Below are 16,208 nucleotides of genomic sequence, written 5' to 3' on the forward strand. Positions count from 1 at the left end.
AGAAGGTCCTGGGTTCGATCCCAGTGGCCGACGGGGGCTTTTCTGTGTGGAGTTGCATGTTCTCCCCGTGTCCGCGTGGGTTTCCTCCACGTGCTCCGGTTTCCCCCAGAGTCCAAAGACATGCAGGTTAGGCTAATTGATGGCTCTAAATTGACTGTAGGTGTGAATGTGAGTGTGAATGGTTGTTTGTCTCCATGTGTCAGCCCTGTGATGACCTGGCGACTTGTTCAGGATGTATCCCGCCTCTCGCACATAGTCAGCTGGGATAGGCTCCAGCTTGCCTGCAACCCTGTACAGGATAAGTGGCTACAGATAATGGATGGATGGATAGCTTGGGATGATGTCGCCTCCTGTTGAAGTGACTTGTAAGACACAGCTACATTTGCCATAGCCTATACTATACCAGATGACTTATGGAAAAGGATGTTTCAAGTATGATATATTAAAGGGATTCATATACTTTTGCAAAAATACTAAAATACTGGACTGACTATATTTAATGATGATATAATACTGATTTGTATTAAGAGAAACTTACAGCTTTTAAGGGAGGGGTATATTTTTCTGCGCATGTAAGTTGCTTTTAGTTACTCTCACAAATACATATACCTTTATGTTTGGTATAAGGTAGTATTTTCAAACCAGATATACACAGACTTTGTTCTGTTTGGCCTCCTTCCATACCATGATTAAGGGAAGTTTGGAAAATTAACATCTATGTACTAAGATTCAGTGGTAACATACAAGGCCCACTGAATGATCATGCCACTAGAGTGACAAAATATGTCATTTTCCCCATTGAAACATGGTTCAGATGTGTTGGGATTTGGCAGAGAGCAAAATGTGACCATCTGTGATGCCCTGAGTACTGGGTATTGAAAGACAGTGAAGTTTATTTGTTTGAGCATGTGGTGCAGGTTAAGCATTCATTGAGGTGGGTATGATAATCACATAGACACTAGATTTGGGAATGAAAAGACGACATTTAATTGGCAAGAGGTTGCAGTTTAGTGGTGGTTAAACTCTCCCACATGATGAAACTCCATAATACAGTGTAAGCATGTACACCATCATAATTTAGCATGTGGAAACTGAAAGCATATGGCCTTGTTTTGAGACACCAAGTATTATCTCACCAAAAAAAGGTTTAAAAATATTTACAGCCCTCTCAGATCAGAATGTTACTGCTAGACCAGGAAAGTCCACATTCAGAGTCCTGCAGCCCATCTATATGGCTTTGCATCCATCTTACCCTTGAGTGTTGAATAAGCCCCTTCTTGTGATCTTTATAATATTGTAGCTCTTTATAAGAAGGCTTCAAAGAACTGTGGCACTTCATATAGATTTTCATACTTCACCATCATCCAGAAATAAAATAAGACTACATTAAATGCTCAAAAGACTAGACTGGCACAATAAATACTGTGGTTGATCAAAGTGTATCAATGTTGTCACCTTGAAAACAAGAATTAAAGTCTATTACTACAGTATCTCAACACCATTGCCACTGTGATATACAGTGAATACGAAAAAAGAAATGCCATGATTTACAATATCACAATGTTTACAAATGTGGATCCACTCAGTAATTCCATATGATTTGTAAAAGTGCTGTAGAGTATGTAGATCATTACTCAATGCAGTACCCCTAAGTGGCCCTTACAATAAATCCACATTGACAGTCAGTGGCAAGATGGGAGGCAAGGCAATGCTACAAGTGGTTGTTCTTGGAAAGGTATGCAATAAGAGCCACTGCTACGCCAACGTAGATGCCGGTACCAATGGTGATGGACAGCACAGCTAGGAAGAGAGCACGTCTGGAGCTGGAGCTGGCATGGTGAAAGTCCCCTTTATTTACTGCTTTGTTAGTCTGGTGGAGAAAGACAGAGATACAGAGGCAAAAAGAAATGCTTCAGTAAATGCCACAGTATTGAGAATACATTGATAATAATCAACAGAGAACATTATGAGAGTAAAAATGGAAAAATGAGATGATTATGATAAGGGAGTGATGAAAAGGAGAGTAAAGAGTGAGTAGAAATTATTAATTGGTTCCTCTCCAGAAGCTGATTGACAGGGGGTTCTAGTACAGAGTAGTTGCATAAATAATTCGAGTGCTATGATTCACTGCTCTCCTGAGGGCACCCAAGCCTTTGAAGTTCAGAAAATCTTGCCAAGATTTAGGACTTTTTTAAATGAATTAATTTATATCTAAACACTCTGCTTAGTTAGTTCTTCTCCTCCAATATGGCAGATGTTTCTTTATAACCTCTTCAATAATTTCTTTTTCTATTCATTTGATTTACTGTATAATGGCAAGAGAAAACCCAGGCTATCTGCCTCTAGCCTTTTGGCTTACATCTTTGCTTGAGCATGCAGCCATCAAAACAAGCAGCAGCACACTGAACATACAGTCACTTGATAATGTTAATTGTCAGACCTAAGCTCTAATCTATCAGCCAATCTTATTAGGAAAAGCCAACCTAGCTGCATCAAAAGACGAAAGCGGATTACTGCAAGCATGCATCACCAATCACAGTGATCTGTGGGTCAGGGAAGAGGATTACAGTTATTCCTCCTATACAGTTCTGCTATCTCCAAACCCTTCAGCTACAATTAGCCACCTCTGCATGTTACATTAATCAAGTTCTCAGTAAATATTGGTCCCATTTAATGTTTTATGAGTTTTATAACTCTCTGTTCCCTGTTCTTATTCAGCAGAAGTGCCTGTTTGAGACTAGGCAAACTAAGGAGAATGAAACAGCATGCAGGTTAATTTGGAATAGAGTTAGAGCACTGGAGAATTTCTCTTATGCTTAATAAATTAGTTTTAAAGTATATACACAGGCTCTCTCTCTCTCTCTCACACCACACACACACACACACACACACACACACACACACACACTTCCTCTCACGGGAACCCCAGTTTTCCTATAAAAAGTAGAGTGAGTCAGTGAAACGTCTTTGAAATGCAGAGGTACATGTAAAAGGAGGAAATGCTGAAAAAAGGGAATCATTAGTCCATATTCTTAAAAAAATAATCCATAGTATGACTCCATAAAACACTAATTATCTCATCCTTCTCAAAAGCTTCATCCAAACATGAGTGTGGGTGTGAAAATGGTCAGTGCTGAAATGTTTGGTATTTTTGTACGTCCCATGAGATAACAGCAGGCACATCAGCATAGCAGATAGTGCTGCAAAATCCATTGGGCGCTACATGTAAACACAGAGTGGAGAGAAAATGCCTACAGTGGTGCTTGAAAGTTTGTGAACCCTTTAGAATTTTCTATATTTCTGCATAAATATAACCTAAAACATCATGAGATTTTCACACAAGTCCTAAAAGTAGATAAAGAGAACCCAGTTAAACAAATGAGACAAAAATATTATACTTGGTCATTTATTTACTGAGGAAAATGATACAATATTACATATCTGTGAGTGGCAAAAGTATGTGAACCTTCGCTTTCAGTATCTGGTGTGACCCCCTTATGCAGCAATAACTGCAACTAAACGTTTCCGGTAACTGTTGATCAGTCCTGCACACCGGCTTGGAGGAAATTTAGCCCATTCCTCCGTACAGAACAGCTTCAGCTCTGGGATGTTGATGGGTTTCCTCACATGAACTGCTTGCTTCAGGTCCTTCCACAACATTTCGATTGGACTAAGGTCAGGACTTTGACTTGGCCATTCCAAAACATTAACTTTATTCTTCTTTAATCATTCTTTGGTAGAACGACTTGTGTGCTTAGGGTCGTTGTCTTGCTGCATGACCCACCTTCTCTTGAGATTCAGTTCATGGACAGATGTCCTGACATTTTCCTTTAGAATTCGCTGGCATAATTCAGAATTCATTGTTCCATCAATGATGACAAGCCATCCTGGCCCAAATGCAGCAAAACCGGCCCAAACCATGATACCACCACCACCATGTTTCACAGATGGGATAAGGTTCTTATGCTGGAATGCAGTGTTTCCCTTTCTCCAAACACAACATTTCTCATTTAAACCAAAAAGTTCTATTTTGGTCTCATCCGTCCACAAAACATTTTTCCAATAGCCTTCTGGCTTGTCCACGTGATCTTTAGCAAACGTCAGACAAGCAGCAATGTTCTTTTTGGAGAGCAGTGGCTTTCTCCTTGCAACCCTGCCATGCACACCATTGTTGTTCAGTGTTCTCCTGATGGTGGACTCATGAACATTAACATTAGCCAATGTGAGAGAGGCCATCAGTTGCTTAGAATTTACCCTAGGGTCCTTTGTGACCTCACTGACTATTACACGCCTTGCTTTTGGAGTGATCTTTGTTGGTCGACCGCTCCTGGGGAGGGTAACAGTGGTCTTGAATTTCCTCCATTTGTACACAATCTGTCTGGCTGTGGATTGGTGGAGTCCAAACTCTTTAGAGATGGTTTTGTAACCTTTTCCAGCCTGATGAGCATCAACAGCGCTTTTTCTGAGGTCCTCGGAAATCTCCTTTGTTCGTGCCATGATACACTTCCACAAACATGTGTTGTGAAGATCAGACTTTGATAGATCCCTGTTCTTTAAATAAAATAGGGTGCCCACTCACACCTGATTGTCATCTCATTGATTGAAAACACCTGACTCTAATTTCACCTTCAAATTAACTGCTAATCCTAGAGGTTCACATACTTTTGCCACTCACAGATATGCAATATTGGATCATTTTCCTCAATAAATAAATGAGCAAGTACTGTATAATATTTTTGTCTCATTTGTTTAACTGGGTTCTCTTTACTTTTAGGAACTGTGTGAAAATCTGATGACATTTTAGGTCATATTTATGCAGAAATATAGAAAATTCTAAAGGGTTCACAAACCTTCAAGCACCACTGTATAGGCATGCCTATAGTACATCTCATCTTATTATCTCTAGCTGCTTTATCCTTCTACAGGGTTGCAGGCAAGCTGGAGCCTATCCCAGCTGACTACGGGCAAAAGGCTGGGTACACCCTGGACAAGTTGCCAGGTCATCACAGGGCTGACACATAGACACAGACAACCATTCACACTCACACCTACGGTAAATTTAGAGTCGCCAGTTAACCTAACCTGCATGTCTTTGGACTGTGGGGGAAACCGGAGCACCCGGAGGAAACCCACGCGGACATGGGGAGAACATGCAAACTCCGCATAGAAAGGCCCTTGCCGGCCACGGGGCTCGAACCCAGACCCTCTTGCTGTGAGGCGACAGCGCTAACCACTACACCACCGTGCTGCCCCCCTATAGTACATCTCATCTCATCTCATTATCTCTAGCCGCTTTATCCTTCTACAGGGTCGCAGGCAAGCTGGAGCCTATCCCAGCTGACTACGGGCGAAAGGCGGGGTACACCCTGGACAAGTCGCTAGGTCATCACAGGGCTGACACATAGACACAGACAACCATTCACACTCACACCTACGGTCAATTTAGAGTCACCAGTTAACCTAACCTGCATGTCTTTGGACTGTGGGGGAAACCAGAGCACCCGGAGGAAACCCACACGGACATGGGGAGAACATGCAAACTCCACACAGAAAGGCCCTTGCCAGCCACAGGGCTCGAACCCAGACTTTCTTGCTGTGAGGCGACAGCGCTAACCACTACACCACCGTGCCGCCCCCCTATAGTACATGTAATTAGAAAATAATAGTGAAATGTAGACATTATACTTAGACTATGTCCCAACAGCTAGCCACTGTGTCCGGGGATCAGGTCGTCGAGGCCCCTGCCTTCGACTGCCGCCCAATCCACACTGCACCAGTCCCCTACTGCTACCTCTGTGGGAGGTGAACCCACAGGAGGTCGGGCCCACGTCACCTCTTCAGGCTGAGCCCGGACGGGCCCCATGGGCAAAGGCCTGGCCACCAAGTGCTCGCATACGAGCCCCAACCCCGGGCCTGGCTCCAGGGTGGGGCCCCAGCTGCGCCATACCAGGCGATGTCACGGTCCTCGATTGTTTCTCCATAAGGGTTTTGGTGAACTGCTCTTGGTCTGGCCTGTCACGTAGGACCTGTCTGCCTTGGGAAACCCTGACAGGGGCATAATGCCCCCGACAACATAGCTCCTAGGATCATTCAAGCACACAAACCCCTCCACCACAATAAGGTGGCAGTTCTAGGAGGGGACGTTCGAGGAGCAGGACTCTCCTTCGCATTGCCAGCAGTAAGTCAGACATGTTCCCAGTGCATGTTGGACTCCAGCAGGGCTGCCCTTTGTCACCGGTTCTGTTCATAATTTTTATGGACAGAATTTCTAGGCGCAGCCAGGGGCCGGAAGGAATCCTGTTTGGGAACCACAGGATTTTATCTCTGCTTTTTGCGGATGATGTTGTCCTGTTGGCTTCTTCAAACCAGGACCTTCAGCATGCACTGGGGCAGTTTGCAGTTGAGTGTGAAGCGGCTGGGATGAGAATCAGCACCTCCAAGTCCGAGGCCATGGTTCTCGACTGGAAAAGGGTGGCTTGCCCTCTCCAGGTTGGTGGAGAAGTCCTGCCTCAAGTGGAGGAGTTTAAGGCTAGGCTGACACTTGCACGATTCCGTGGCACGCATTGTTATGACTCGAGTCGTGCCAGTGCACAAACTAGTCATAAACTGGCGTGAAGTGTGCGTAAACCCGTTGTGACTGCGTGCCATGTTGGGACGAGTATTTTGAAATGTTCAAAATTTTGGTCACGACAAAATTTCGCAACCGGGTCGTGAACTATGCACAAACTGTTCGTGATCTCATCGTGAACTCGTCGGGACGATGCGGGAGGATGCGTGCCAGTGCGTGGAAGTGCGTGCCATGCCACGACTGTCACGAACTGCCACAAATAGTTCACGAACAGCTCACGTCGAGTTCACAAGTAGTTCACGACATGTTCACGAATTGGTGCGCGTCGCAGCGTGGCCGTGCCTTCCCACTGACACGGTCACGCATTGATGGCACGAGCAGTTCACAACTAGTTTACGCACTTCATGAACAGTTTGCGCATGGCATGAGCAGTTCACGACGAGTTCACGAGCAGTTCACGAGCAGTTCACGACTACTGCATGACAGTGGCGCTCGCGTCGGTGCGGGGGTATATATAGGGCTTCCCGGACACTTCTCGCCATTCGCAATTTTTTTTCTTGCTTTTTTCTTTAATATGTCTTTTATTTTCTATTCCTTCATGACTTTTTTTGGGGGGGGAGTTTCGTTTCTTTTATTTCAAAAATGGAACAACTGTGGATGCAGCTCATGAAGCTACTACCATTCTTTCTTGCCAAGGGACAGCACCAGCAGGGGACATGTAGTAATGTGACAGGTAGTCTCGCTGATCCTTTGCATCCTTCTGGGTATGATGGCCGGTTAGAGGCAGCAGCCCCTGCAGGTGTCGGTCAGTCCTCCATCCACCAGGGATCAGATCATGTGTGTCCGGATCTTCGCGGTCCACTTCTGAAATTGCGTGTGGGTATCTGATGAGGATGAGGTTGTGCATGACACAGGCGTGCCCAAGTCGGCACGACACCGTCTGAATTGCGCAAACTCATCGTGCCAATGCGGGAAGTGCGTAAACTATGCGCAAACTATGCGTGAACTCGTCGTGCCAGTTCGTGAATGTGGACGGGCACGCATTCGTGAACTCGTCGTGAACTATGCGTGAACTAGTCGTGAACAGTGCGGGAGCCTCCCAGTTCATGCCCCAAAATGGCACGACTTGCCACGACAAAATCGTGGCCAAAAGTCATGCAAGTGTCAGCCTAGGGTAAGTATCTCGGGATCTTATTCACGAGTGAGGGAAGGATGGAGCATGAGATCAACAGGCGGATCGGTGCAGCCTCTGCAGTGATGCGGTCGCTTTACCAGTCTGTCGTGGTGAAGAAGGAGCTGAGCCAAAAGGCGAAGCTCTCAATTTACCGGTTGATCTACGTTCTGACTCTCACCTATGGTCATGAGCTTTGGGTAATGACCGAAAGAACAAGATCGCGGATACAAGCGGCCAAAATGAGTTTCCTTCGCAGGGTGGCTGGGCGCTCCCTTAGAGATAGGGTGAGAAGCACAGTCACTCGGAAGGAGCTCGGAGTAGAGCCGCTGCTCCTCCACATCGAGAGGAATCAGCTGAGGTGGCTCGGGCATCTTTTTCGGATGCCTCCTGGATGCCTCCCTGGGGAGGTGTTCCAGGCATGTCCCCCTGGGAGGAGGCCCCAGGGAAGACCCAGGACACGCTGGAGGGACTATGTCTCTCAGCTGGCCTGGGAACGCCTCGGTGTTCTTCCCAAGGAGCTGGCCGAGGTGTCTGGGGAAAGGGAAGTTTGGGCTTCCATGCTTAGACTGCTGCCTCCGCGACCCGGCCCTGGATAAAGCGGAAGAAGACGAGACGAGACGAGATATTTAAAATATTTCATTTTGATTAAAAATTGTTTCATTTGAATTTCATCTCATCTCATTATCTCTAGCCGCTTTATCCTGTTCTATAGGGTCGCAGGCAAGCTGGAGCCTATCCCAGCTGACTACGGGCGAAAGGCGGGGTACACCCTGGACAAGTCGCCGGGTCATCACAGGGCTGACACATAGACATAGACAACCATTCACACTCACATTCACACCTACGGTCAATTTAGAGTCACCAGTTAACCTAACCTGCATGTCTTTGGACTGTGGGGGAAACCGGAGCACCCGGAGGAAACCCATGCGGACACGGGGAGAACATGCAAACTCCACACAGAAAGGCCCTCGCCGGCCATGGGGCTCGAACCCGGACCTTCTTGCTGTGAGGCGACAGTGCTAACCACTACACCACTGTGCCGCCCTCATTTGAATTTAAAAAGTTAATATAAAGTCATGCTTAATTTATTTGGCAAAAATTAACACATAGTTTAAGAGTTAATCCAAGTAGGAAAAGTATACATTGACTCGAACTTAGTTTGAAGAAGTAGAGTAACATGTCTTGCATTTCCTGTGTGACATGAGCTTGACTTTGCTGGGCAATCGTTTCAAGCATTTCTGGTTGGCGCCACGACTATCAAGCCACACTTGCACGCATTCTTACAGAAAATTATTCGCTGCAGCACCAATTTGGAGTTGCTGAGGAGAGTTAAGACCACATGCATTCAATACTGTATAGTAAAGTTATGTTAACCTTCTGTACTTAGCTTTGCAAATGTAAAACTAAATGAAAATATCTACAACCATGTTAGTCGGATATAGTTACTGTAGCTAGACAGCTAATGCAGGATGTTACCTTGTTCAGGCTATCATTCATTGGTACGTTAGTTTCATGACTCTTTTGTTGTTAGAAAGGTAATGCCAGCAAAACGTTGTCATTTAGGGCTAGTTGTAACAATAATATTATTAGGAGGACACCTTGTTGAACCAAGTGGAAAACGTAGCCTGTAGCCAGAGCAGACTAGCAACGAACATAGGTTAACTAAGCTTAGGTTACTTAAAATGGCAATCTTTTTTCCGCCACAGTTCGAACATGTTGTGTTTTTTTTTTTAACAGAATGTGTTATTCTGTATCGGCATGAGTATTGTTTCAAATTGTGAGTTTCCAGCTGGATTAAACGTTTGCTGTTGGCTTTTAGATTTTGAACTGGCGTCATAGGTTGATTGCTGTAAACAGCGCCTAAATTGAATGGAAAACCTTACACGTGTACAGGTGGATAACTAAAATGCAAGCATTTTTTCCGCTTTGGGTGGAACAAATTCAAATTCCTTCTCATTTGAAGTCAGATAGTCATATGTACTTGCAGTGTTAATCAATATTAGTATCGGTATTATTTCAAATTTCTAGCTATTGAATTTGCCTGCATAACAGAAAGGCCTATGCATGTGAGCTACTACTGTGCTTAAAGGGGAACTGAAGAGAAATTTTTTATTATCAAAATTCTATTTATCTCATTTTATAAAATGTAGGAATGCATTTCTGACAGCTATTTTGTCACTGCTATAGCAAGTTATGAGTGTTTGAAATATGCTACACAATATATCAGTCCATATGTCAAAGCAATGGCCGTAAATGAGATTCGCTGAGACCTGTGCGAGACATCGTAGGATGGAAGTAAAACGTACAGCGGAAATCAAAGTGACCAACATCTGCCAACGTTGTCAAAAGACGAACGCGTGCCCTCTTTCGAATGCTGACATAATGAAGCTGGAAGTTTTCCCTGTGTCTGAAATCGCTCCCTACTCACTATATAGGGCACTATATAGTGGGGACGCCATTTTGCAGTGCTGTCCGAAACCTTAGTGAGGATTATGTGGGAAATGCGCTCAGTATAATATGGATTTATCACAAAAATACATGCATGTATTTATTATTTTGAAAACCCACCAGCCGCCTGATGTGGCATGTTTTAATTGTGCAACAGTAACGACGGAAATACCAGCGCAACGGAATAGTCCTTATCCTGTCATCTTTCCAACTCTTCTCTACTCCACGTTGGTTCGAAGTTGTATGGAATAATCTCCATCACTGATGAAGCTGGCAAATCTCGAAATTAATCTAAATTGGAATGATATGGCAATCTGGCCGCTGTGTAAACAGTTTTGAAAATGGCGGTGCTGACACTTCATGTTTGAAGTCTTGCACAAGTCTCGTGAAGATCGCGCAGATAAGTGACGCCTGCCGTGGACCACACGTTCTACATTCAACATGGCTAAAAACCGAAAAGCCCGATAAGTGTAATATAATATGCCAATACAAGTCACGATATAAGGTTAATAAAACCAAAAATGTAATTGAATAACACATTAATTAAGAAATAAAGCAAGTTTAAAAATGACTTCAGTTCCCCTTTAATAGTGTGTGTCTCTCTCTCTTTCTCGGGCTTCTACAGCTGGCAATACAGCCTCAAGTACAAAATGGGGAATTACCACTTGAAACTCAGAAACCTAGAGATTCTTGAGGCTACGTGCAACGCACTAAAGCACAAATATCCTAGTGACAGAAAACTTGCCAAGAACATTAAGAAGGCCAAAAAAGCAGAGGTCAGCTATCTACCACCATATCCAGCAAATGAAACAGAGGATAGCCTAGAACAAGAGAGAAAAGAATTATTGACTGAAAAAAGGAAAAAGGGCAATGCCAGGGCAATCAAACAAAAGATGGCACGAACATTTCCTTACCAAAGACATGAAGTTATCAACCTGTGCCCCAGTGACAGAATTCAGGGAAAGATGGCCTGCTATTTTTGAAACATCTCATCTCATTATCTCTAGCCGCTTTATCCTTCTACAGGGTCGCAGGCAAGCTGGAGCCTATCCCAGCTGACTACGGGCGAAAGGCGGGGTACACCCTGGACAAGTCGCCAGGTCATCACAGGGCTGACACAGACACAGACAACCATTCACACTCACATTTACACCTACGGTCAATTTAGAGTCACCAGTTAACCTAACCTGCATGTCTTTGGACTGTGGGGGAAACCGGAGCACCCGGAGGAAACCCACGCGGACACGGGGAGAACATGCAAACTCCGCACAGAAAGACCCTCGCCGACCACGGGGCTCGAACCCAGACCTTCTTGCTGTGAGGCGACAGCGCTAACCACTACACCACCGTGCCGCCATTTTTGAAACATCTCAGGGTAAATATCAATCTATTCTGAACAAAATATCTTCCCAAGAGCTCAATTCAAATTTGAAAAGGGTATTTGTTTTAAAAATGCATTTTAATTTAAATCTAACAAGATGCAAAAAATAAATCACATTTGAAATTATTAATTGCAATATTTTATTAAATGAATGTTCAGTAAACTGTAATGAAAGTAAATGTTCAATAAAAAGCATATTTTACTGATTTTCAGATCAATAAAGAGTTCCATAGATTGACTACAAAACCTCTAGAGCCGAAGTTCATGTCAGTGTTAGGCTAGTACACTCCCAAGCTTCTAGGCCTTTTCCAATCCAAAGGAGGCGCTTTAGGGGAAAGACTTGCAAAAATGGGTGTTCTACTGAAGATAACAAATTTACTGATGCTGAATGGTGGTCTTACTGAACTGGTTCAATTTAGGCACTCATTCTCTCTCTCTCACACACACACTCTTATTAACTCTCTCATGCACGCACACACGCACACACACATACACACTCCCTATCACATACACACCCTCTTGCTCTTACACACACACACTCATTCACTCCCTTGCTCTTTCTCTCTCACACACACACACACACACACACTCACTTGATCACATGCATGCACACACTTATGTGCGCACTCACCCACACACCCACAGACAGACATACAAACACTCACTCATTTGCTCCCACACACGTGTGCACACACACACACACACACACACACACACACACACACACACACACACACACACACACACACACACACACACGTGCACCCACAGTATCACTTCCTCACTCACTCACTGCCACACAGACCAACAGACACACACACATGCACATACACTCATTCATTCACTCACTCACACACACACACACACACACACACACACACACACACACACACACACACACACACACACACACTCTCTCTCTTCTTTCTCTCTCACACACACACACACACACACACACACACACACACACACACACACACACACACACAATGTCCATGCTCTCAAGATGAATTGTTAAGAATCCAAATGGCTTGAGGAGACTTCTCAGTCTTTTTGTTTTGGCAAACAGAATATTCTGTGGAGAGAGTGCTGTGTTGAAGGAGGTACAGCGAAGAAAGAAATGTTTGTTACTATCTTCACAGGATCCTACCAGTATTGATCTCAAAAGAGAAGTGGTTATTCAGTGCCTGATGGACTACCTGAGGGAGAACAAAATGGCCCTGACAAAAGAATACTGTGTGAGTAAAGGGCTACTGAACTAATATGTCTTTAGGAAGTTGTGACATTGCACATCCAACAACATGGTCCTGAATGCATCAATTTCTGGTTTTTAGAGGAGGCAGATGACCTCGTCCAAGAGGACATTGCACAACAGGTGATGAAAATCTATGTCATCAGGAAAGGTGCGCACATAAGTGTGTGCATGCATGTGTTCGAGTGAGTGTGTGTGTCCCTCAGAAACTGACAGCCCAGAAGATGTTGGAATCGTCCTAGAGGGTGTCAAGGTGATGAGTGGTCTGGGAAGTGTGGCACGGGCATGCTCCACTTTTCTTGGCCTGACCTACTCACTGAACCTCAGTTACCCCAAAGAGCTGAGGTACACATTTGAGGCTTTTCAGAAACTTTTGGTGGAAGTGGAAGATGCAAAGCTCTCAGGCAAGCTGCACAGCCTAAAGAATAAACTATTGGCCTGAGAGGCACTGGCCTTACTGGGACTTATAGAATAGAATAGAATGCCTTTATTGTCACTATACACATGTACAATGAGATTAAACATGTGTATAGTGACTTCTGTCACTGCTGGGTTTATTGTACTAAGGAGTCCTGGTTATTGATTTTTTATGTTTTGCAATTTTTGCATCAATCTATTATCTGTAGCCACTTATCCTGTACAGGGTCACAGGCAAGCTGGAGCCTATCCCAGCAGACTATGGGCAAGAGGCAGGGTACACCCTGGACAAGTAGCCAGGTCATCGTAGGGCTGACACATAGAGACAAACAACCATTCACACCTACGGTCAATTGAGAGCCACCAATTAGCTTAACCTGCATGTCTTTGGACTGTGGAGGAAACCCACACAGACACAGGGAGAACATGCAAACTCCACACAGAAAGGCACCCGTCAACCACTGGGCTAGAACCCAGGACCTTCTTGCTGTGAGATGACAGTGCTAACCAGTATACCACCTGCATGGTTAATATTGCCACTAAAATTTAAGCTCCTTTTAGGCTCATGAGCGTCTCTCATAACTTTCTCTTGTAAGACTTATAAGATTCTAAAGAACAAACTATTGGCTTAAGAGGCACTGGCCTTGCTGGGACTTCTGTTACTGCTGGGTTTATTGTACAAAGGAGTCCTGATTATTGAGGGGTTTCTTTTCATATTTTCTAATTTTTGGAAGTCTTTAAAAAGTTTGCAGTGTTTTATAAAATCCTTTTTCTTCCATGTTTTTTCAGTAAGGAGGCATTCTATATTAGTTTTGTATGGTAAAAATATGTATGGTGAATACTGCCACTTAAATTTAAGCTCATTTAGGCTCATGAGGTTCTCTCATAAAGTTTTCTTGTAAAACTCATAAGGTTATCACCCTACTGAGGATATGTTTGGAAACAAGTTTTTTAGCAAAGACTAAATAAAATGAATGTGCTGTCAAAAAATTCTGTAGTGTCTGTAATGCTTTGTATTTAAGTATATACAAACTTTTTTTTGTAATACAAAATTTTAATTTGGGATTATTTAAGTAATAATAACTTAATTATTAATTACATAGAAGTACAAGTTATCATAATTATTAAGTACATATAAAACAAACTATTCACATATTCATATTTTTAATCTATATTTGTTTGTTTGTTTGTTTGTTTGTTTGTTTGTCTTAAGCTAACGTTGCCATTTCTTGACAAATGTTCACCAAATTTGGCAAGTAGGTCAGGGGATGCCCTAGAATTTTGCAGATATAAACAAAATTCGTGTACAGGCCCCAGGGAGGTCCCTGGGAGGCACAACATCCACCCACCTCCTCCCTCAATGCCTTTCACGTTACATTTATCAACACAAACTCTCGACAGATCATCACTAAACTTGGCACGTAAGTACAGGAGATAGCCACAATTTGGCGGAACTCAGAAATTCCATATTTGGGCCCCAGGGGGTCCCCGGTGGGCCCCTGGGTGGTGGATGTTTGGATTTTTGTTTGTCTTGGGTTAACAATCACCATTTCTTGATGGATCTTCACCAAATTTGACATGGAAGTCTGGGGGCAACCCAGAATTTTGCAAAACCCAGGCAAGGCCAGGTAACCCGCTAGTTTAATATAAGTGAGTAATCTTAAATGTAATTCTAGGCTGTCCTTGTAGTCTGAACAAATTTTAGGTGAGTTGTATCTACTTAGTCTTTCTAAGTCAATTTACTTAAAAAGGCTGGAAGTAAGATCAACTCAATTAAAGTGAGTGTAAATTGTTACCTCGTTTTTTTAAGTAAGTTTAACATTATCATTTTTTACAGTGTACCTGCTGAGTTCACAAGCAAGTTGGCAATCAGTACGAGTGAGTAAAGAAAAGTATAGCATTTACTGTAACTGTTGCTGTGCTTTTGCATGAGCTTTTAACTATAGCTTCTTCTGCAAGATCTCTTTTGTGTTGCTCCAGCTGTTGTGTCACACACTGATATCCCAACTGAGTGTGAGGATTATCTCAATTTCGGGGAGCTGATTTTAGGCAGTAACCCTTTGTAACTGGTGGATTATGAAAATGCAATCCATTTCACTTTCTCCAGAGCATAGAATAATTTAGGGCATGGGAATTTGAGAGGTTGCAGAGCATGAGGGAATAGTGGGACCTGTGTGCACATTATTTTATGCTGAAGTTTCACAGTCACTTGTTTCAAGTATAATTTGCACTAATAAGTGTCTTCTCCTCTGAACAAACCGAACTTTAGATGTCGTCACATTGTATTCTGTGAGACGTCTTCTGTTGTTAAGTTCAATTTACAAATCTCAGTAAAAACTGGGATTATAAAAAAATATCTTGTGGCAACAGAGCTTAATCTTTGTTAGAGTTATGTATCTTTATTTCTGATGTATACTGAATCTGATTTGGGTCCTTGGTTGTTTTTTTCTGTTATTAAGAATTTAATCTACTAAAACACTGAATGACATCATCATGACACTTTGAAAAACACAGAAGCCTTGCTGGGTGTACAGTGCAAACCTGTATATCAGCCCTGCAAACCTATTAAGAAGATAAGCATATATGATTTTGTCAGGATATAAATATTAAGTCTTGAACAACAGGGACAATCCAACTAGTTGTTATCCATTGCTCTGTCATCCTTTTTCTTTCCTGAGGCATACTGCTTGAAACAATAGAGGAATTGTTCATTATTATAGAAATCCTACATATAGATAGTTTTCACTGACGTCACGGCATTCCGGGGAATGCCCTCCAGCCACCATCTTGTGGGGCAAACAAAACGGACCATCGCCATTACCGGCTACGTTATCTCAGACGAATTTATGAAGTTATATAGTCAGCTTTCTAAAATAAAGATCAATGTCGGCAAAATCAAGCAAACAGAAGTATATAGATACATTAGATGACATCTCACGACAACGGTATGCAGCCAAACTGGCCTTGA

General features: G+C 43.3%; 1 protein-coding gene across 1 annotated transcript in view; it reads right to left on the reverse strand.

Moving 5' to 3' along the window:
- Positions 1 to 1,711: 1,711 nt before the first annotated feature.
- The window catches only part of LOC132888598 (synapse differentiation-inducing gene protein 1), a 62,458-nt gene continuing 47,961 nt past the window's right edge, over positions 1,712 to 16,208 (reverse strand). The window contains exon 3 of the mRNA XM_060924645.1: positions 1,712 to 1,870. Within this exon, the coding sequence (XP_060780628.1) occupies positions 1,712 to 1,870 (159 nt within the window). The remainder of the gene's footprint in view (positions 1,871 to 16,208) is intronic.

The sequence above is a fragment of the Neoarius graeffei genome, chromosome 7 (assembly GCF_027579695.1).
Source record: "Neoarius graeffei isolate fNeoGra1 chromosome 7, fNeoGra1.pri, whole genome shotgun sequence".
Taxonomy (NCBI): Eukaryota; Metazoa; Chordata; class Actinopteri; order Siluriformes; family Ariidae; genus Neoarius; species Neoarius graeffei.